The sequence below is a fragment of the Oryzias latipes genome, chromosome 22 (assembly GCF_002234675.1).
Source record: "Oryzias latipes chromosome 22, ASM223467v1".
Taxonomy (NCBI): domain Eukaryota; kingdom Metazoa; phylum Chordata; class Actinopteri; order Beloniformes; family Adrianichthyidae; genus Oryzias; species Oryzias latipes.
In genome coordinates this window covers 18494356-18518045 of record NC_019880.2, presented here as the reverse complement: position 1 = coordinate 18518045, position 23690 = coordinate 18494356, and the positions used below count along the sequence as shown (strand labels likewise).

General features: G+C 39.0%; 2 protein-coding genes across 2 annotated transcripts; both read left to right on the top strand.

The window, feature by feature from the left end:
• Nucleotides 1–379: 379 nt before the first annotated feature.
• adh5 (alcohol dehydrogenase 5 (class III), chi polypeptide) lies at nt 380–6516 on the top strand (the record flags this gene model as incomplete). The annotated part of the gene is given in 9 exon segments (NM_001104796.1): nt 380–408; nt 2037–2138; nt 4298–4439; nt 4900–4987; nt 5084–5303; nt 5396–5656; nt 5737–5869; nt 6071–6209; nt 6323–6516. Coding segments are annotated over 9 exon segments (1137 nt in total). The 3' UTR covers nt 6357–6516.
• Nucleotides 6517–14681: 8165 nt separating this feature from the next.
• LOC101172875 (alcohol dehydrogenase 1) lies at nt 14682–22754 on the top strand. Its single transcript, XM_023951759.1, has 9 exons — nt 14682–14811; nt 19182–19283; nt 20016–20157; nt 20301–20385; nt 20466–20685; nt 20764–21024; nt 21630–21762; nt 22035–22173; nt 22276–22754. Exons 1-9 carry the CDS (start codon nt 14794–14796, stop codon nt 22307–22309), a joined length of 1134 nt encoding a protein of 377 aa, XP_023807527.1. The 5' UTR covers nt 14682–14793; the 3' UTR covers nt 22310–22754.
• The last annotated feature ends 936 nt before the right edge of the window (nt 22755–23690 follow it).

Here is a 23690-nt window from a genome sequence, read left to right as displayed (position 1 = left end):
CAAACTGTTCGAAATTCTTTGCCTTAGGACAAAAAACACAGAACAAAGAACAACCGTTTTCAAAAATCTTTTTAATACATGACAAACGGAGAACGAATATCACACGATTTTTTTTTTAGGTGAATGCAAGACCTTTCCATATAACTCTGAGTCTTAATCTAACTAAATGACTTTACTACTTTACTGCTGTTTAGGTAAAATAAAAAGTGGGATTGATGGATTGGAAAGAGTTTAGTCCTGACCAATGTCTGCACTCTTGCTTGGTTGCATAACGGCTTTTCCAGTATTTAAACCTTGAGTGGAGATTCCTCCTCCTCGCTCTGCTCTGCAGTTCTTTTGCTCCTCAGCACCTCTCCTTTAATTTTTTTGACTTCCAACTTTGCAGCAGACATGGCCACAGCTGGTAAGGTAGGTGCACAACTCCAATATGAGAGCACTTTGTGTATAGAGACCAACCAGGAAAGCTTCTGTTTGTCAAAATGATATTAACTTAAATAACTGCTGTTAAAAAAGGGTTAGAAACAAGTTTAAAACATAAAAAACATGTTTTTTTTTCCATGTCTAGATTTTAACAAGGCTTTGCGCAATTTGTTTCATCAAAAACCAGTTAAACTGTTTTTTATTTATTGAAATTGGTTAAATTAGTTTTGGTGCAACAAGTAAATAATTAAAAAAAGGTTCAGATATGGTCTGCTTGGTGGGTGTGTATTTGGCACACAGAATGAAACTGTGGAGATGCATTTGCGCAAGTGTTGATATTGCAGAACACAAAGTGATAGAGGGCCAAAATAAACATGCCAAATTTAAAAAACAGTAAAAAAAATTAAAAAGGAATAATCTATTTGCCAAGACAACATTTCATTTCCTAACAGTGGTTGGCATTAAAGTGCAATTCTTTACTTTAACCATATGTTTCATACAAAAGGTTTGTTTACCAGATAAGACAGGTGGACTTTAAACTCCTACACTTTTACTGTATTTTCAGCACTACAGGGTTATCAGGTGCACTGTCAATAGATGAATTGAAGGTTCGGTCAAATATAAGGCATACAGAACTATACAGCGCATTAAGTGAGACAACAGAGTCAGAGATAAGTCTATCGGTCAGTCAGACTTTATTATCTGCCTTCACAGAAACTCTTAACTTGTTTGTGACACGCCACACGTTATCCACATTGGAAGCAACAATATTCACATTTCCTTTAACTCCCAACTTTGTATGCAACACACCAAATAAGACTGATGGTGCTAAAACAGAGGTTACCGGGGCTACGCTAATTCCCAATCTTGTTAGTTATCAGTCATTAATCTTTTTTTTTTTTTTATTGACAATTAATATAAAACACTGTCTGTCTGTTAATCCAGTGGTCTCCAACCACCAGTTACACCTTCGATCACCTGAGTTGTAAAGTTTGGTCAGGGGAGGAAAAATGACTACATTTGAACAATCTTTTATTCTGAAAAAAAGTTTGGCGGCGTGCTACACGACAAAAGGTTGTATGTGGAACATTTCCTTGCAAATGGAAAAGGCATTAGTGCAGGGACAGAAGAACAGATGGAAGAACGGGCTACAACTTCAAGACCAAAAAAAAAACAACAACAGTAGGACACCAGGAGTCCTGCTTAAAATATGGATTTCTTGCAACAGGTGATTTCCCACACGGACCCTGTTTACATCGTACTCACAACATTCATTGGCACAATATGTTACTAGAGATTGATGTTCCACTGGTGCTATCTGTTGTTGTTATTATTATCAAAAGTTTTGGTTTTTGTGATGATCAGAGATTGTGGGTTTTGACTAGACATGTAAGACCACATTGTCATTGGTTCAAATTATCTAAAGGGCAAAGCTCGCTTTGGATAAAAGTGTCTGCAAACTGAAATAATGAGTATGTGTCAGTTCACTTCATACATGTGATAGCATGAACTATTGTTCTCCACACAAAATGGGATTGTTTTTTTTATATTGAAATGTTTTTTCTTACTAAGTCATCATTACGATGGGAAAATAAAGGAGCCATTCTCTGCTTTAGGTCATCAAGTGCAAGGCAGCCGTAGCCTGGGAGCCCAACAAGCCCCTGGTGATCGAGGACATTGAAGTGGCTCCACCTCAAGCCAACGAGGTTCGCATCAAGGTGAGTGAGCCACTATTAAACTAAACACATGCCAATGCAGAAAAAAAAATAGGACCATTGTATTTATGAGTGAGTAAAGACTACCGCAGTTTGTTGTCACTTTTTGTAAACAGTAAATTCATATTATAATGGCTAAAAACACCTGCATTTTTGTATTTGCTCTTAACGGTTCAATGTTAACCCTTGTGCTATCTTAGATGACCCCACCCTTACATTGACGTGTTCTCCCTACCATGACAAAGGTGGATAAAGGTGAAGAGGATTTCATGTAATCCATGGACACCAGTGCAGATCACAAATCATTAAAGAAAAAGGCTCAGAGCACTGTCTAGTGGGTCTAGATGACCCAATGCTAAAGTGCCTAGGATAGCACAAGGGTTACTACATTCATATTCTAAAATAGGACAAAAGCATATTGGGAAGGTTTACTTATAGTCATGAATAAAAAATCAAGAAATGTATTTTCAAAATTAGAAATTTTGTATGAGTACATGTTTCAAAACCACCTCACCACAATAAAGTCTACAAAAATAGTTAAAACGTTTTGTTGTTGACTTTAAAGTCGTGTCTCTCTTCCAATTTTTGGCTAACAGCCAATGCCAGAAACATGATTTCCCTTCACAGATCAATAAAGTGTTTGGATGAAACTCAGTTGAGCTTGTTTTACCTCATAGCCTCTGGCTAACTTTTAAGGGGTTATAAAGACGACAGACTTGCAGTAAGTCAGTCAGATCCGCTTAGGGAAAAATCTAAAATAGAAGCTTCAACAAAGATACCACAGAAACTTGCTCCGAAGCCTCTGTACAACAAGAAAAGGAGGCCATTGAAAGCTAATTTTTTAAGTTAAGATCTTGTCATCTAAGCATCAATACACTACAGTATTTTAGCATAGTTTTCAACTATCAAAGAGGGGAAGGTGTTGTAAAAGAGAAATCAAGATCAGCTAGGTGTTGTAGAATAGTTTACATACTCACCAAATATTAATCCCACCAGTTACACATTTTGTTCTATTTTGTTTTCATGGAATGACGAAACAGTATTTGAAAAAGGAGATAACTAAACATGAATTACTGCCTTTTGAGTTACTGCATAAATGCATAGCTGTAATGGAAGCCCAGGTTGCTTTGATAGCTGCCTTCAGGTCATCTACCCTTATGAGTCTAGTGTCTTTCTTCTTCTTCTTGACAACGGGCCTCAGATTTTCTACCCGGTTCAGGTCAGACAAGTTCGCAGGCCAACCAAGCACAGTAACACCATGGTCACTGAACTGGCTTTTGGTACATTTGGCACTGTGGTCAGATGCGAAGTCTTGCTGGAAAATAAAATCAAACTCCACACAGAAAAGTCCCAGCTATCACTTGAACCGGAGCCTTCTTGACAACCACTTTCCCACCATGCAGCCCATTTGAAGCCCATATTTAGTATTTGTCTGTGTTTGGTGGCTCTGACTCCAGCCTCAGTCCACCTCTAGTGACGCTTTCCTGAAATTTGGACTTTGCTTGACAACCCTTTCAAGGCTTCGGTTTCTGGCAGTTGCAAAAAGTTGCTAAAGGTCTTCCCTGTGATTTTATACCTTACTGAGCCAGACCAAGAGAGCATTTAAAGGCCCATAAAACTTTGGAGAGGTAATTCCCTGCTTAGAGTTTCACTATGGGTGTATTCATTTTTTACCCAATAGTTATATTTTCTAAGACAGAATTTGGGTTTTAATTGTTTTTTTTTATTACCTGAAAGCCAAAATCATCAAAATTAGGGGAGATTACAATACATGAAATATAGAAATTTCAGTCAGTGTTGTCTGTGATGTACACATTTTCGCACTTAAAATTATTCTTAAAAAGCATGGTACTTTACACAAGTCTTACTTGCTTTTGAGTTGTGTTTGTAACTAGGTGACACAAACACCTAAAGCACAATAATGACTGTGGTTTTACATATTCTTCCCATTTCCAGAAGTAAAAAAGTGTATTGGCACATATTGTTCAAACAAATATGGTAAATCCTTTTGTTTTAAATGATCTGTGCTGTTTTTGAGAATCTGCTTGTGCTAAATACATGTTGTTTGGCAAATAACCAGTGGCTGTACACCAGCTTAAGCTGCAAAGTACCGCCAGATTGAAAAGGAACAAGTCTCAATTAATGTTTGGTGTTTTGTGTAGATTGTGGCTACCGGGGTGTGCCACACAGACCTCTACCATCTGTTTGAAGGGATGCACAAAGATGGCTTCCCAGCGGTCCTTGGCCATGAGGGAGCTGGAATAGTGGAAAGTGTTGGTCCCGGAGTTTCCGAATTTCAACCAGGTAAACCAAAGCACACAAACTCAGTGGCACGGGTCTAGTTTTTGTATTAAACTCTGCAAAAACTAGACCTTAACCAAGCTTTACCAAGTGAATTAAGGGACATGCTCACTGAATGCACCACTAGAGAAGTAGTCTGCAAAAACTGATTAGGAAAGTAAAGCAACTCTCGTTTCAAGAAAAAAATTCATACTTTCTATCCAGCAAGAAAAATAATCTTGAGAAAGTTCTTCAATAGCAAAATAATCTTAGTTTGAGAAAACATGTTTTAGTGACTGGAAGTTCTTTCAATGAGAATTCTTGAAAAAACCATTTTTCCTACCCCATTAGCAGATTTCTTTTTTTCTTTTTTTTTTTGCTTATTTAAGGAAAATCTTTCTAAGAAATTTTGAATTATTTCTAAGGTGCCTGTTTTTGAAGTGTTTCTTATTTTAAAATATTATTTATCATTTTCTGTTTTTAGGAGACAGGGTTATCCCCCTGTTTATCTCTCAGTGTCGGGAATGTCGCTTCTGCAAGAGTCCTAAAACCAACCAGTGTGAAAAAGGATGGTATGGTCCTGTTTTCTTCAGATTTCCTCATGAAAAAGATTCTTTTGGACATCATTGATTGTGCTAAAGTCATTTAACAATAGATTTTCTCTACAGGGCTGCTGATCACTATGATGTCATGGCGTTGGCTGACTCCAGGTTTACCTGTAAGGGGAAGAAGGTGTTGCAGTTTATGGGAACCAGCACCTTCTCTGAGTACACCGTGATGAACCAGATTGCTGTGGCCAAGATTGACCCGGCTGCTCCTCTGGATAAAGTCTGCCTCCTTGGCTGTGGTGTCTGCACTGGATTTGGAGCTGCGGTTAACACTGCCAAGGTTTGTGAGGAACACACATCTGTTTTTGCTTAAGTGTTGTTGAGAACTGTTATGTGTTCAACAAATGTGATGACTTACTGCCTTCTATTCAGGTTGAGCCGGGCTCCACGTGTGCAGTCTTTGGTCTGGGAGCTGTGGGCTTGGCAGCCGTCATGGGCTGCAAGTTTGCTGGAGCAAAAAGGATCTTCGCCGTTGACACCAATCCAGAGAAAGCGGAGAAGGCCAGAGTGTTCGGCGCCACTGATTTTGTCAACCCCAAGGATTACAATAAACCAATCAGCAAAGTCCTAGCTGAGATGACCAACGGGGGCGTTGACTACTCTCTGGAATGTGTTGGTAATGTGGACGTCATGGTAAGGGCATTGATCGGACAGTCCACTGTACATATTAGGAGGTTGAGGTTTTTAAAACATTTTTCTTTGTCTCCATCCAGCGCAGTGCCTTAGAGTCTTGTATGAAAGGATGGGGTGTCAGCGTGGTCGTTGGCTGGACAGACAAACACGACTTTTCTGCTCGACCCATTCAGCTCATTGCTGGACGGACCTGGAAGGGAACACTCTTTGGAGGTCAGATACAATAAAACGCATTACCATGACTAATTTTGACTTATTTTTAATATTTACTCCAAATTTCGAATCCTTTTCTTTTTAATATTAATTTCTGCCAAATGATGGATTGTTGGTCTTGGATTACAACATTGATCCATTTTCTAAAGAGTTTGAGTTTCTTAGTTGTTTATTTGTATGTGACTGTTCTTTGTGACTCAGGGTTTAAGAGCAAGGATGGCGTCCCACAGATGGTCAAAGCTTACATGGAGAGGAAGGTGAAGCTGGATGAGTTCATCACTCACAACATGACTTTGACTCAAGTCAATGAAGCCATTGAGCTGATGAAGCGTGGAGGATGGTACATTTCTAGACTAGTTCTATCTGCATGACTCAGTAATCAGTGGTATATTTGGCGCAGCATTTTAGACATTTTTTTAAAACTCCTTTTTCTCTCTTTTTATTTCTTTACAGCATCCGGACAGTCCTGAGTGTTTCCCGACAATAAGCCCACAGTGTTGCTTCATCTCATACCAACAAGATCTCTTCAGTCGTAACGGAAACCCTCTGTGCTATCAGAAGCTTAAAGGAAAGCATATGTAAACCATTGATTGAGAGGTCTCATGGGCTTAAGTCTTTATGAAACGAAATAAACATTCAAACTGGCACCAGCAGTTATGTGTTTTTTGTTTGTTTTTTCAAAATGTTTACAGGACTTAAATTTACTGTATTTTCCACATTATAGGGGGTACCAGATTATGGAACACACCGTCAGTGAATGGTCATGTACTGTATAAGGCAAATTAAACTATTGTATAAGGGACATTAAGCGAGACCAAAGAGTCAAAGAGAATTTTGAAACTTGTTGGTAACACGCTAAACATTGCCATGTTAGAAGTGTTAGCCATGTTATTCACAATATCATGTTGCAACATGTTAAAATTGGACTTGTACAGCTAAAGATTACTTTTTTTTTCAAACTTGTCCTGTCCAACAGCTGGGCAAACAGATGAGAGCTGAAGGCCTCTTGTGTTGGACATATTTTACTTTAACAACAGGGGTTATGAATATTCTTTCAAATTAAAAGTTATGACAGAATAAACCCCTTTTTCTAATGTAGGCCTAACTTCATTCATTTTATTTAAATTTGAAAATATTTTGTGTTGAACCGGACAGAAAAGGAAAGGAGGGATGTTAGAGAGGGGGGGATAGGAGGGTGATTATAGAAAGGGGGGGTAAAACCATGAGGCAGCGCAAAGCAACAAGTTTCTGGATGGTTACACTCATTACGGTGAAGTTCAGATGTAATACACTTCTATGAGGGCGGGGCCTGTCCACACACACACACCCAAATGTTATAAACATATCTGTCGGCTCCAAAAATGTCCACATGTCAACATGTACACAATACAAATAATGTTCACGCACGCATACTTATGCCTTCAAACCAACTAGTGTGAAATATTTTATTCAATCACGCAAAATATTTGTGCAAAGGTGAGCTAACACCTGTGCTCAAGTGAGTGTTTATGGTCTTCTAAAATGGATGATGGAATGTGAAAAGAAGGAGGGGGAGTGCCCAGTCATCCCCACACCAAGACCCCCGCTGCAGCAGCAGTGGCAGCTAGAATCCCCCAACACCCGCACGGTAGCAGATAGAGAACAACTGTCCACCGGGCAATCACATCTGCGACCGAGCCCAGGGCCGGCAGGACCGCCACGGGGGCTCCCAAAGCCAGACAGCAAGGAAGCATGGGGGGAAAGAGTGCAAGCTCCAGACCTGCCAGGAAAGCAGGCCAACACGGGGCCCCGCCCCAGAAGAATGCCCACAGCCCCAGGCGAGCACCCCACCACCACCCAGGAGTTCTGGGCATCTCCCCACCCCAACCCCATTTACGAGCCTGGACCCCCCCAAGGGAGACCCGCCCCGCGCTCCAGCCTGTTTTAAGTCCAACCATGAGTTGGTTTCTGGATTTGTTTTTAACCATTTTAAGATGTCTTGTTATCTATTTGCAAGAAAGTACTTGTAGAGGTTAGGTAATTCTAAGCCTCCACAGTTTTTTGCAGATTTTAAAGTTTTTAGACTAATTCTTGCAGGTTTCTTGTTCCATAAAAAGCTTGATATGTGTGATGTATATGTGTGATGTATGGTGCTTGCTTGACTCCGACCACAAGGGGGAGTCTGTTTTGTATGGTTCAGTTCATGCATGTACGTAGAGGAGGAGAACAAACATGGTGGAATGAACAGAGAAACGGTTCTGGATAAACTGGCCTCCACGAGTTTTGAATATCAGGTCTAACCTCATTACATGGTGTCATAAGTCAAAGATGGAACAGTTAAAGCCACCGAGTAGTCTGAGTTTTGAAGGAAATGTGCCAGAAAACCGGCGGATTTGGATTCAGAAGTTTGAATTATATCTCATTGCGACCAGAATCGCCGAAAAGAGCGATAAAGTGAAGTGTGCGACATTTCTTCACGTTGCTGGAGATGAAGCTATAAAGGTATTTAATACAGTGGTCTTTGATGAAGATGTGGATGGATTTGATGGGCTGAAGGACATGTTCAGAGTCTACTGTGAGCCCCGAAAAAACATCACGTATCTGAGATACGTTTTCTTTAACAGAGTGCAAGTAGCAAATGAATCAATTGATGCTTATGTGACGGACCAGGAAAACAAAGCAAAAGACTGTGAGTTTGCACAACTGACAGATGAGCTGATAAAAGGCCGCATAGTCTGTGGAATAACAAATGACACTGTGAGAGCAAAGTTGCTAAATTTGACAAGTCTGTGGACATCTGTCGAGCAAGTGAGGTAAGCTACACTCACATGAAAGCCCTGCATGAGGAAGCAGATGTAGCAGTGCACAAGACAAAAGTTACCAGAGTAAAGAAAGCAGCTGGCGTGCACAGTGAGAATGCCAAAGAGAAAGAAGAGTGTAACAGGTGTGGCTACATCCATGAACCAAAGGAAGTGTCCTGCATATGGAAAAATATGCAATCATTGCAAATTAAAGAATCACTTCAGTCGCAAATGCAAGTCACAAAATCAACAATACAAACCCAGGAAAACAGAGAAAAAGGTCCATGAAGTAGAACAAGCAGGAAGAGGATGTCATGATTATGGGATGTATAGAAATCAAACAAAGTGAGCCAACAGGTGCAGAGCATGAGCTGGATGCAGTCTCAACATTGAACAATAATACTAAGAAATGGACTCGAGAGCTAAAATTTAACAATGGTGTGCTCACTGTGAAGCTTGATACTGGAACAGAGTGTAACGTGCTGTCAATGAGAGATTTGGAGAAAATGACAAACAAACATGCAGTTAATTAAATCAGGATGTAACATAGTTACTTACTCTGGCCATGTAATCAAGACAAATGGCAAGGCAAAGCTCAAGTGTGACTTCAGAGACAAGGAATATGAGTTAGAATTTCAGATCATAGGAAAAGACTCACCTGCTATTCTTGGAAGAGACTCCTGCACAAAGCTATGACTAATCAGAAGAGTGGACGGTGTAGATAAAGATAACACTGACATTTTAAATGAATATGAGGATGTGTTTACTGGTCTAAGATGTGTTCCGGGACTGCACCACATCCAGCTCAACCCTGATGTGACTCTAGTTATTCACTCACCACGGAAAGTGCCAACATCGCTGAAGGACAGAATAAAGGCAGAACTGGACAGGATGGAGGATCTTGGAGTAATTACAAAGCAGACCGAGCCTACAGATTGGGTCAACAGCATGGTCACAGTAGTGAAACCCAACAAACTCAGGATCTGCATTGATCCCCAAGATCTCAACAAAGCCATAAAAAGAGAACACTATCCGCTGTGCACAGTTGAAGAGATAACTGCAGAAATGCCAAATGCAAAGGTTTTCTCCATATTAGATGCTAACCATGGTTTCTGGCAGGTGTTCAGCTAGATGAGGAGAGCTCTAAGTTATGTACCTTTAACACCCCGTATGGACGATACCGATTCCTGCAACTTCCGTTTGGTGTGTCGTCGGCTCCAGAAGTGTTTCAAAAGTGCATTGCACAGAGACTGGAAGGTTTGGAGGGTGTTGTGAACTTAGTGGATGATATTTTGGTGTGGGGTGAAAATGAGAAACAGCATGACAGGAGACTGAGAGCACTGGTGGACAGAATCAGGGAGATGAACCTGAAGTTAAATAAAGATAAATGTAAGATCAGAAAGACAGAGAGGGATTTCTAGGGAGTCTGGGGGATAAGGGTGAGTCTGTTTTGTATGGTTCAGTTTTGTATGGTTTAGTTGTTGCATGTACATAGAGGAGGAGAACGAACATGGTGGAATAAACAAAGACACGGTTCTGGATAAACTGGCCTCCACGTGTTTTGAAAATCTGGTCCAACATTGCAATATGGATGAGTGTAATGTTTTGAACCATTTTAGTGGCAGTTGTGTGTAAAGAGATAATTAACGTTGGGTAAGATTTTCATTTTAACCGTGGTTACCTTGCCTATAAGGAACAGATGTAACATAGATGTAACATAACAGAGGCACTAAAAATAACATTAACGTGACTATCTAACTCTTAACCTTGCTTGGGGGGGCTGGCCCCTGGGATAGGCTCTTTCTTGTCTCCTCTCTCTTTGTGTGGTGTGGAGGATGTTGGGCCTGGGGGTTCAGCTCCTCAGCGACGGGGCTCCTGGGCTGGGTTAGACTTTGGTCCAAAGCTGGGGAGCTGAGGGACGGCTATTTCACCAATCGAGGGTATTACGTCCTCAAAATCCTGAACTTGTGTTTTAGACCCAATTCCCACTAGGCTTTTTAAAGAAACCTTCCCCCTAATTAATGAATCCATACTAACGATAATAAATACCTCTCTGGAAACAGGTTAAGTGCCACAGTCTTTTGAATATGCAATTGTTAAACCTCTCCTGAAAAAGCCCAGTCTAGGTCCTAGCAATTCTATGCATTTATGATCCTTTTGATTGTATGTTTACCTTACAATTACCGGTATGAAGCCCATTGAGACGACTGTTGTTGTGAATTTGGGCTATACAAATAACATTGAATTGAATTTTTCAGTGGGATGTATGGATGGCAGCAGAGCCTCAAATTAAAATGTGGAAACCATACGTAGAGCACTGAGAAGCTCTGAACTTTTGATTAATTCTCTAAAAAAACACAAGCCAGACAATGAAAGAAAAGTTGCCAAAAACATAAAGAAACAAAAAGGGCAGAAGTCAGCTATTTTCCCAACATCAACCTGGTGAGACAAATGAGACCCTTGAAAACCTTAGACTTGATCTGATCACAGCCAGCAAGAGAATACCAAGTAAGGCTTTCTTACCTTCCCAAATACATTGTCTTGTTTCATTTGTTCCATGTTATTTGTCATGACATCGATGACGTGGCAGACCCAGTTGCTGGAACCCTGAAGTAAACTCAGACTCAGAGATTTTTGGAAAGGATTTAATGGATATGCAAATCCAAGAGTTCTGGGGTATAGCGAGCAAAAGGTAAGAAGGAGGCGTAGAACACTGGCGTTCCTTGAAAGGGGATCTTGTTGGCTGCGTCGTGAAGCCTGTGATCAAGGTAGAGCCGGCGGCGAGCGAACCAGAGAGCCGTGAGGCGGACTTCGTGGCCTGAGCTGAGGAGGCGAGGAGTGAACAGGGAGGAACCAGCGGCACCCGTGGAGGAGAGGACCTGAAGATGTACAAAGAGAGGTAAGTACGAGGCTTAGACTTGGATAATCGTAACTTAGCTTGGTGGCCAGACAAAGCACCGGAGAGTGTAACGGACTGGTGTCGAATGCTGGGGTGGATCTCCTAATGAAGGTCAGCAGGTGATGAGATGATGCAGGACAGCTGGTTCCAATGAGCAGAGTTGGGAGGGGGGCGGTGACTGAGGGAGGCACCATGACATTATTGTTGTTGATAAAACTTGCATCAAAATGTTTTGCCTTGAATTATCTTGTTTTTTCAGAACATGCTCTAAAACCCTTTTTTTCCAATTATGAATTCCAGAATGTTTAATATCTGATATGACATTGACATGTTAATGTCTATTCCAAAAGAATACAAAATTAATCTAATGTCTTCTAGATAAACGAAGAATTTCATAGATGCACTGCTGTTCCAATGGAATCATAATTTATGTTCCAGTTGAATCGACACAGCCCAAAGCTTATGCAGATGTTCACTGACAAAAGAGGAGCAGTTGGCCAGCACGCCAGCACATATTTTCATAGTTTGTTTCCAGACATCTGCAAAATATTCAACACTGTTAGTGGTTTAAATGCAAAATCATGTTTAAGATGGTCAACACGATTTTATTGATCTTTTAAAATGCCATTATTGGCAACTGTCTGATTGTTGAAGTAAATTGTTAATTGCTTTTTTGCACAAAATCCACCACTGATTACAACTGTGTTATCAACTGTAACAAATTGTTTATCTGAAAAAAATGCCAATTCTGTCATATTTCTATCACTGTTTTGTATTTTATGTTGAAAATTTGACAATTATGTTAAGGCTATACATTTTTATGATCCTTATTATTATCATCCTTTTATTTTGAGACTTGTCATATCCAGCAGTTGAGCTGTTAAGGCTTCAAAATTTGAAGTTTGGATTTGAATAAATAGTTTCAAAATTGTGAACATTATTGTGTTCTTCTTTAATCCTCATCAACTGTAACAAAAGATATTACTTCATCAAAACCTAATATTTCTGACCTAACTAAAATGAATGCATTTGAGTATATAAGAATACAAATTTGCTTTAAACAACTATTTTTTTCAAAATCCTACACGCATTTAATAGTTTTCAAAAAAGTGGATTTCACTCAATTTATTCATGTTAACTTGAAATACCAAAATACCACTTTGTTTACTTAACTACTAAAAACTGCTTGGAAAATGTGCCTTATTTTTTGAAGAATGATCAAAGAAATAGTGTTTACAGTGTACCTTTGTTGGTGAATCCAGAAACTCATAAATAAATAAAAAACTAAGATTAAATCAGAGCTAACAAGGGAACCTTATTGTATTTTTTAGACCAGAACATAAACTCCATACTTTTATTTCACCTTATATTCTACTGTGTCTCCTGGTTTTAAAAGCGTGTGGGTTGCTGCAGTGAGACTCTTCATAAAATGACTAAAATAAGGGAAAATGTAAACACTAGAATATATTTGAAACAAAATAAATGATTAAACATATCATATTTTTTGGTGTTCTGTGTCTTATAAGACAGGTGGCAGTCAAAGGCTGAAGCTGTCCAAATCAACATCCTGATGTGGCACCTGTGAGGATGGATGATGATCTCAGCAAAGGAGAAGTTCTCATTCACAGGTTTAGACAGATTTGTGAACAATATTCTGATAGAATGGGAGCAAAAACAAGCATTAAGTTTTTATTTTTGTTCAGCGTAGATACAGTGAGCGATGATGACGCAAAACTATGCAGGTAAACAAACCAGGTTTGAACAATTCAGTGGAAGAAATGACTAAAAACAGAAGTACAGAACTAAAAGCAGTGCTTGCTGCATCAGAAACAAACTGAACTTTGTGTATGACTACTCTAAACCATCATAGGCACTGAGACAACACAACGCTACTGTCAGTGGAGTTTATATTTTCAGATGAGTGGTTCCAAAAAAAAATCGTATTGAGTCAATATGAACACATTTTTTCAAAACAGCAAATATTGTGGCAAAATAGGGAACATTAAAGAAGTAGTTTGGTTTAAAATGACACGAGCTGCTTGTTTCAATGAGCAATTTCTAATATAAGAAGTAAAGAGGACTTTATTTATTTCTGAAAAAGACCAGGTCAAAGAGACATCTAAAAATGGTAGAAACATTGCACAAACAACTGTTCTAGTCTTTCTATTCTATGGCAAAATATATTTGTATTATTCATTTCTAGTATACGCAGCACTACAGTGCAAGAAAGTTCCCTTCTCTGTCTTACACGCCCAACAGAAAAACAACAGTTGTTTGAAAAAACCTTGTCTCCAAAGCTACTGAAATGCAGTTTTTGTAAATGCTTGTAAATGTTTTTGTAGATGCTGAAAGCTTTCAATTAGATTTGATTCTGTTTTCTATTAGAGAATTATTTTTTAACCCACTGTGTATTGATGGACAGATGTTTTCCACTCATCTTAGTGTCAGAATTTCACCTTTGATGTAATATTTGTCTTTCCAGCAGATCTGGTATAATTGTTATAGCTTGAAATAATAACTTATTCAAATCAGTACTTGTATCCCCCACTTTCTCACCTCTTTTCCTTTTACTCTCTTCCACCCCCCCCCCCTCACATTCTTCCCCTCTCCCTCCACACACACTAAATGTAACAAATAAATAAAAAATAATACAACAAAAAGGGATTTATACAAATCTACACCCAGGTTTCTCGAAGCTATATAACCTCTTTTTGTGATAGTAAAACCTGTCCAACACAAAAAGCCTTCAGCTCTAATCTGTTTGCTTAGCTGTTGGACAGAACAAGTTACAAAAAGAAAAAAAAGAAAAAAAAAGAGAATTATTTTTGTGTTGTATGTTTCTGTAGTTGTTTTTTGTTTGAGTCACAAGCCGTCTTGAAAATCTTAACCTTGTTTCTCGGTCCTGCAAGGTCATATTAAGAAAGCAAAAAGAAGAGGAAAAAGCAAAAACCATCTAAATGTGTCCAGTTACGGCCATAATCCAGTCTGTTCCAATTTAAGCCTGCTGTTAGATTATGCTCTGTCATTGTTTTTCAAGGAAAACTGCTCACACATGGTGTCTTTTGGACTGTTGAAAAAGCAAAAAAAAAAAATGGCCAAAGTTCGTGTTTTCATTTATTTTTCTGTTAAACATTAATTTCACTGGAATAGTCATGGATTTAAACTCTCTGTAAATGAGCGTCCTGTCTTACAGCTGCACCTTATCACTCGTGTCTGGAGTTTGAAAACATTTTTCTGCTTAAAAAATGGCCACAGCTGGAAAGGTAAGAAGAACTACAAAGATGCAGGGATGTTTTTAGAGGATTTTACTGCTGCATGTGAAAAAAAAATTTAAGAACTGTAATCAATTTGAATTTGATCTGAATTAAAATCTGGTATTTATGTCATTCGAACAATGTTCCTGTTTGCGTGAGATGGAAAGACATTCATCTTTTATATATAGATGTTTTTTTTTATCAAAATGGATAAGGTCAGCTTTAACTCTGGTTTTTCCTAAATAGGAAATCAAACACATTTGTTCCTGAAAAGAAATATTATTGAGTAACATTTGCATTTTTTTACTTTGTTTTTTTATGTTTCCTAGAATGTAGTCTACGATTGAGTTGTAGCCACTGTAAAATAAATAAATATATGAGAATAAAGTTGTAAAATTTTGAGAAAAATGTCCTAATTTTGAGAGAATTACAACGGAGTTTTAGAGCCACACAAAAAAAAAACCATTAAAATTACGAGATTTAAAGTCGTAAATTTATGAGAAAAAAACTCGTACATTTACGAGATTAAAGTGAAAGTGAGCATACAGAGCATCAAGTGAACGCGGCGCAGCCCGCAGCAGACTGACCGACTAAACTGAATTGAACGGGTAAACTGAATGTTTATTGATAACGTTCCAAACTTATGAAAGCTCATTTGTTTGATTTACAATTTATTAATGGTGGTTTGCAGGATCTCTGCAGCCCCTTGAGAAAGCCATCGGTATCCCTGCAGCTGTCCACTTCAATCCTTTCTTCCTCCATGAAAGCAAGATCTCTACGTTTGTGTGATGCTTCTGTCTGAGGAGGACCACTTTTTGGAGACTATTTTCATTCCTCTGCATTGTTTTATGTTGAAACGGGACGTTTCATCTGGAGGAGGGGGCGTATGTAACACTCTTCACTTCCGCAATGATGTTCGGGTGACAGGTTCATGACGTAAGGCAGTGCTTCTCAATTATTTGTTGCAAGGCCCCCCCTAGGAAAAGGAAAATGTTTCGTGCCCTCCCCCCCAACCCCCATCCCCCCACACACACACTCGCCGCGGTGACAACATATTAGGTTAGTATCTATAAAAATTAAGGAAGTATACCTGAAATTGTGTCTTCTAACATTGACAAAAGAAAAAAAAGCAATTTAAATCCACTTTCAATAAAGATTAACTTTATTTTGCCACACAGAAACCCAGTTATAATCTGAAACAGAAAAGAAGCTTAAAGTTCCTGAAATAGAAAATCTGTCATTCCTTATTTAAACTAGAAACATTTTGACCAACTGAACCATTTGATGCTGAGAAAAAAATTTCAGTCAATAGATAATATTAAATGTAAATTGATCTGAAACATTAACACAGCAGCACCAACATATTAACGTTTTTACTCTGAAGAAATAGGTAAAAAACATTGTGCAGATTTTTTTCTAAATGATTTTTATTTATCTCAAAAGGTGTAGCTGTTTTACTGCATTACCTGCTGTCTTTATGTCCAATACCAACTGACACCAACTAACCGACAGGCAGACAAAGAATACATTTATGGAAAACGAAGACATGTCAACAAAATGTCTGCAAAAAGTTAATAAAGAATGACATTATTAGCATGAGCTGAGTCATCTAAAGGCACACCATGATCCTGGTGTTGCACAACAGGGGCAGCACGCCGCGTGCGCATTCCATCTCGCAGCCTGAACCCACTACCCCTCCCCGCGCGCAGCTGCAGGGACAGCAGTTCACAGGTTTCAGGCTGTTACAAACTTTGTGATATAACAGATAATAGAAAACCAACAGTAGCGCAGATTTTTTTCCAAGCACTGAGCCGCTGTCACCGCAGCCCCCTTTTGGGCCCCGAGCAATTGCCCATATTACCTGTGCCTAAAACCGCTACTACTGCCCCCCCCCCCCCCCCCCGGCATCGCATCGGGCGTACCCCACTATTTGAGAAGCACAGACATAAGGTTACAAATGCACTTTAGGGTATGTGAATAAAAAGGAAAATAAAGGCTGCAGCCGTCCTCTACACCCAAACGTGTCCCTGAGCTCCTTATTTTACATATTAAACTCCGCTTTACTGACACCGAACCCCGTAAAGCCGGATACACTGACAATAGTTTGATTTTGAGTCGTCAAAAGGTTCAGACTCCCTTTGATTTTTAAACCTATACGGAAATAAAGCTTCACAAAAGGGTCCACATATTTCATCTTCAAGCTGGGCTCCAAAAACGGATGAGAATAAAGTCCCTTATGGGTAAAAAAGGTTGTCATTTTAAGAGAAAAAAATTGTAATTTCATAAATTTTTAAATGAGAATTTACAAGAATAAATTCATAAATTTATGAGGCAAAAGGCTGTTTACTACAAAAAATACAAACAACAAAAAATGAATCAACATTGTGTTCAGTTTGAGAGATGTAGAGTGCATCGTAAGATGTTACTTCAGCATTGGTTTCACAAATAAGGAAATGCTAAATCTATTAGCGAGTCAACGTATTTTTATTATAAGGATATTGAGAAGAATTCTTAGGAAACTGGGCCTCTTCAGAAGAAATCTCTTCACCAGTGGCGGTTCTACACTAACTTACTCCTTGGGCGAGTAACCCCCCCCGCACACATACAAAATTTGACAACATCCTGTTGTGTTCCCTATCTTCTATTTAGCCATTTTACACAAAAAATGCATGAATTTTCTAGACTCGTATTAAAGAGGGGTCAAACTCAGTCACACAGGGGGCCTAAATTAAAAATACGCTTAAGGTTTTGGGCCAAAGAAGATAAACATTAACGGAACACACTAAAGCTAAACTTTTAAACCTTTTAAACTGAACTTTTTGAAGATAAATATGAATAAAAACAGGAACATTAATCTAGAGTAACTCAAATTAAACCTTAAATAACTTATAATATTTTGCTCTCCATAGAAATATATTCTGTCAAAATTATACAAATATGAACATGCTGCAGAAAGAAAAAACAAAGAAAGCCTGGAAATAATAATAAGAAAAAATAACAAATCAAATATTTCCATTTTCTTTGCTCTTTTATCATTTTTAGAGCATTTTTTTTAGAGCTGGACTCCTGCTTCATTTTTCGCAATGATTTCTTAATGTGTGACGTCCTGTGTGTCTTTGTGAAACATATCAGAGGGATTAGATCTAAAAAAAAAAAAAAATTATTGTGAATACTATTTTTAGGTCATATAAAACATTAAAACCTAAATTTTAGAACTCATCAGTGGGATTACTCCTACATATTTGGCATTTCCCTAAATTTGTGCAACACCAACATCAGAAATCCTCCAAAAAACCTCAATCCATAAAAAATGGTCTGCGCCCACCACCCCTCCCCCTCCCCTTCCCTCTGACACACGCGGCTCCGTCTCTATGACGGGAGGCACAGCTGCGGCCCAGAGTTGATTGTTAGATAGAAAAAGATTCCCAATCACCTGTTAGTGTGATTCACCCAGCCATCGGTGAGTTGTGCCCTCCTCTCAAGTTTTTTGACTTGTTATGTTCCAAAGACTACCGCAAAGAGGTGTGGGCGCAAGCGTCTTGCAGCAGAGGGCGGTGGTCACGTGTGCGTCGGGTCTGCTGTGTCGGAGCAGGGAATTGTGGGAAATAATCCCCATTGCCTGCTTTTGTCGAAATTGGGTTGAGCACAGGTGTTTCTTCTGCCTAATTCCTTTTCATGTGCCTGTTTTACGTTGTTTCACTGTGAGTTATTTATCCTTTTTTATTTTTTTTTATTTTTGCACAATAAGTGTGAAGAGGGAATAGGATGAAGACATTGTTAAGAGTCTGATGTGTCTAGATAAGTGCGTAAATTGTCGGCAGTTGCAGACATGTCAAAAAAAAAGCTCAAAGCTGCCTCTTTGAATTTAGCACATCATGTGTAACACAACGGGCACGGAAAATGCTGCCCCCGATAAAGTGCCGCCCTGGTCCACCGCCCACTTCGCCCATATCAAAAACCGCCACTGCTCTTGACCCACAAGAAATGGATTTCCAGCGCCGTTTACGCCTTCGGCAGTACAGTTGCAGAGGTCCAAATGCATCAGCAATCAAGGATTCCTATGATGAACTGAAGCCTGATGGCACCTCCATAAATGCCTGCATTAAAAAAAAAAACATGAAATTAAGAATAAATGGCTAGGAATTGTTTGTTTATTTCTTAACCTGGGGGTTGTGTTGACCCAAAATAGTCTTCTTAATTAAAATTGGTTTTAAAAACTTGAGGATTGCAGATATTTTATAGCAAGTTACATGCAAAAAATCAGATGTGGATGTGCATAAAAATTAAGTTAAACCTGCAAAGTGGGAGTTTCCAAGGACCAATTGGCACATTTTAATGAAGGATAACAAAAGTGCACTTTTTCCCCCTGTGTGTTGCAGGTCATTAAATGCAAGGCAGCGGTGGCGTGGGAGTACGGAAAGCCACTGGTGACTGAGGAGATTGAAGTGGCACCCCCTGAGGCAGATGAGGTTCGCATCAAGGTAAGAAACATCCACGGCCATAACTACATTTTGGTCATATTTAGAATAAAACAATAAATTAAAAGGTATTTCAACAGAAAATTTCCACCCATTCTTTAAAGATTATCAGTTTTTTTCCAAACCAGAAACTCAAAAACAACCTTAGGCTGGACACTTCTACATCCTGTTAAATGGTTGTTGATTTTAGTCATAAGAAAAAGCATTTATTTTTGTCACGTTTTAGGCCTTCGTTATAACAGCCTTTACGGGTGGATACAGGCTGTCTGCAGGCGGAAAATGCAGAAATCAGTACGAGGAAATATCAAAGTCATAGACCGCTCGGTTAGCCTGGAAGAGGAAAACATCCATTTTTTTCTGCGCTCATGTTGCATGCGAGCGACAGGTCATAGCCCATAATTGTGCTGCTCGGTTCGCCTTGGCAGCCTGGCTGTCCAGATTTGCTTCCTTTTTGTGGTTCAGAAGCTGACAAACATTATTGAATCCAGTGTATCTCGAGTTTTTGGTTTTGTCTGAAGACATCTGAGATCCACAAGATCTGCAACAATGCTAATAGAACAGAAATAGAAAATATTGACTGATATCTTTGCAGTTATTCGAACTGACTTTTTGGTTTTGTAAAAAACAAAAAGAAAGGCAAACAGCAAATACCCAAAGTTAAATCAAAAAGAAGTAGAAAGAAATGTACAGTTTAAATTAGCTTTTGTTGTTTTTTAAATGTATTCCTCTGTGCAGATTGTGGCGACCGCGGTGTGCCACACAGACCTGTACCACCTGTTTGAAGGGACGGAAACTGAATTGTTTCCCACAATTCTTGGGCATGAATCAGCTGGCATCGTGGAAAGTGTTGGTTCCAGTGTCACTGAATTTCAGCCAGGTTGGTCAAAACTCAGAAACGTCACTAATCTATCACAGTATAAGAATATAGATGAAGGTAGACATATTGTATACATGTATAGATGTATACATAAACAATACATCAAATAATACATAAAATAATATATTGTGTTTGATATTTAGGAGACAAGGTCATTCCTCTGTTTATCAACCAGTGTCGAGAATGTCGCTTCTGTAGAAGTCCGAAGACCAACCTCTGTGACAAAGGGTAATAGATTTGATTTTTAGCCCATTCAATTGTGTATTAAGGTTTTTGGCATGTATTATGTAAATGTGTTTTTCTCCAAGGCCTATTGGTGCACACGACAAGTTAGCATTTGAAAAGTCAAGGATCACCTGCAAGGGGAAGAAGGTGCTGCCATTTATGGGAATAGGTTCATTCTCCGAGTACGTCCTGATGAAACAGATTGCTGTGGCTAAGATCGACCCGGTTGCTCCTCTGGACAAAGTCTGCCTCATTGGTTGTGCGATAAGCACCGGGTTTGGAGCTGCAGTTAACACTGCTAAGGTTTGTGCAGCTCATTGTTACAGTGAGCTCATATTGGAGCCCTCAAACATCATGCTGATCAAAGTCTTGTCCACTCAGGTTGAAGCGGGCTCCACATGTGCAGTCTTTGGTCTGGGAGCTGTGGGTTTGGCTGCAGTCATGGGCTGCAAGTTTGCAGGAGCTGAAAGAATTATAGCTGTTGACACCAATCCCAAAAAAGAGGAGAAGGCTAAAGTGTTTGGTGCTACTGACTTTGTGAACCCCAAAGATCACAACAAACCCATTAACCAGGTGCTGGCTGAGATGACCAATGGAGGAGTGGACTACTCCTTTGAATGCATTGGAAATGTAGACGTGATGGTGAGGAGACCTGATGAGTTAAGCTACATAAACACACAAGGCATGTGATGCCTATTCAAGAATGCACTGAACGCAGGTTCTTGAAGGTGCTTTTAGCTTATGTACTGTCACTGCCTGATACTATTGATGTACTCACAATTGAAAGAGGTTTGGCGAAGCGCTGGAAATCTTATGAATCCTGCTCCAGGCTTTTTCTTTCACATGTCTATTCCGATATATGCAAGACTTGGAGTCATGTGATTCCGGTCGGGCACAAACTGCAATTATTCATTTCTAATCAATGGTCACTTTTGAAAGGATTGGCACATCCGTGAATTAAAAAGTGCGATACCCATAAGTCACCAAATCCGAGTCCCTGATTGGTCAAAGTTCTACTGGCTTAAATTTCAACATGCGTTCAATGCTCACATGTTTTGTAAATAGAAAAACTGATTCAAAAACTTGGACCACTTAAGGGTTTTGAATGCGAAAGCCCGAAATGCACATTTGCACACGTTTGCATAGACTTTTCATCGGAAGAGGTTTTTAAGTTCAGTGAGAACGTAGGATCTCAGCAATGGTTGACGGTTTTGATCAAATAGAATGACGTTGTGTCCTTCATGCAGCGCAGCGCCCTGGAGAGCTGCAATCCAGGATGGGGAGTCAGCGTGATTGTTGGCTGGACGAACAGACATGACTTTGCAGCCCGACCCATCCAGCTCATTGTTGGACGAACGTGGAAAGGCAGTCTGTTTGGAGGTAAGACAAAGATGACCTTTACTCCTGACTGTGACACACATGGCTGCATTATTTATAAAATCAAAAAAAACAAGCACGTGTAAATATTGTAAATATTTCATCAAATATTGCTTGTTTTGTCTTAAGCCGGTTGTTGACTGCTGCTGACTTTGTCACCTGTGTTTGGTTGACATGTTATGTTTCAAGATGATCTAGTTGGATGACTCTACTCCCTCATTTAACAAAACTGTAAATTCAGATTTGCATGTTCATGTTTGCCCGCCATGCTTCAGGCTTTAAAAGTAAAGATGGCGTGCCCGAGATGGTCAGAGCTTACCTGCAGAAGAAGATCAAAGTGGATGAATTCATCACTCACAGCAAAACTTTGGCTCAGGTCAATGAAGGGTTTGAGCTGATGAAGAGCGGGCAAAGGCACGTTTATGGCATCACACCTTATTCTTTATTACATTGCAAAAGTTAGTTAGGGTTAAATGATAAAACAAAATCTAAAATTGTGTTTTGCTTCTGTTCCAGCATCCGGACAGTTCTGAATGTTTCTTCTGAATAACTGCAGTGTGTCTTCAGATGGTTTGTAAAAACGTAAGGCATGCTGCAACAGTGAGACCCTTAACAAGGTACCATTATAGTTGTTTCAAATTATTGAAAAATTTTAAAGGAATGGATGTAAATTCAAAGAAATATCCGAAACAAAATGAATGATTAAACATATCACTTTTCATTTGATGTTCTTTTTCTTACTTTAAAACTGGAATTAACTTAGCTCTTAATAGTGTCTCTTCATTTTTTTATTTCTTTGGAATAAATCCATTGCCTGTTTTTTAGTAACTTTTTCTAAATTTTATTTTTAATCCAAAAAGAATTTAACTTTTTGCAACCAGTCTTTTTTAAGAGATGAAAAAAAGGTTAAAAAATAGAAAAACAGCAAAATAAAACAAACAAATTGTAAAATGTATTTGCTTGCAAAAGATGAAATTATAGATTTAAACTATAAAGAGCAAATGGCTGTGTCATTATTATCAAAGCAAGAATCTTATGAATTAAAGGTTTTCAGTGATTTGTTTCCTGTTTTGAAGAGGCAACACTTTTTGAAAAGAAAAGGTCGACTTGACGGGGGGCGAAGACTTTAAACACTGGAGAGACAACAGGACCAAATTTGGCCACTTTTTTCCTCCCTTTTTGTGGGATACTGTTAATTGATGCTATCCAAAACAAACAAACAAACAAAATGTCAAATTAACTTACATCGTGATCATCTTTTGGTCTATTGTAAAAGTGTTCCCAGTGATCTATTAACTATGAAAATAAAAAAATAAAAAAACCTGTGTCGTTTTCTAAGACATAGTTTCTGCAGAGCAGCTGTCATCTTCAGAGTTTGCCTCAGAGTTGTGGGCGGAAAAAGCCTAGGGATTTTCAATATCGCAAGACAGTTGCGGTACTGACGAAGAAAGGACTAGTGGTGAGTGAAGAGTGAAAGATGGACACATTTAAAGGGAGGAGAAGGATGAGGCAAGATTTGACCAAGTCTATGGGGAGATTCAGTTTGAAATTTCTGCAGAATTTTGAAGCTGAGGATAGGAAAGTGTTTGAGAAAAGGTTCAGATTCAGGGAGGTGTGGGAACATACTTCTAATTCATACCAAGTTGGAGAATGTTCTCATTGAAAAACAGCACTAATGAACTGCATACGCTGTCAAAATAAAAGTACGATGATGGGGAGTTGGGTGGCTTGAATGTATTTTTGTTGAAGCTGACAAGACCAAACATGGAAATATTTTTGACCAACCACATGTACATGACTATTTCTCTAGAGTTGTAATGCCCTGCATGTGTTATTTCAGAGTGCAGCAATTTTTCACACTTGTGCTTCTGTTTATAAATTTTGTGCATTTGCAAATAGCGCCATAAGAAGAACACAACACAAAGTTTTGC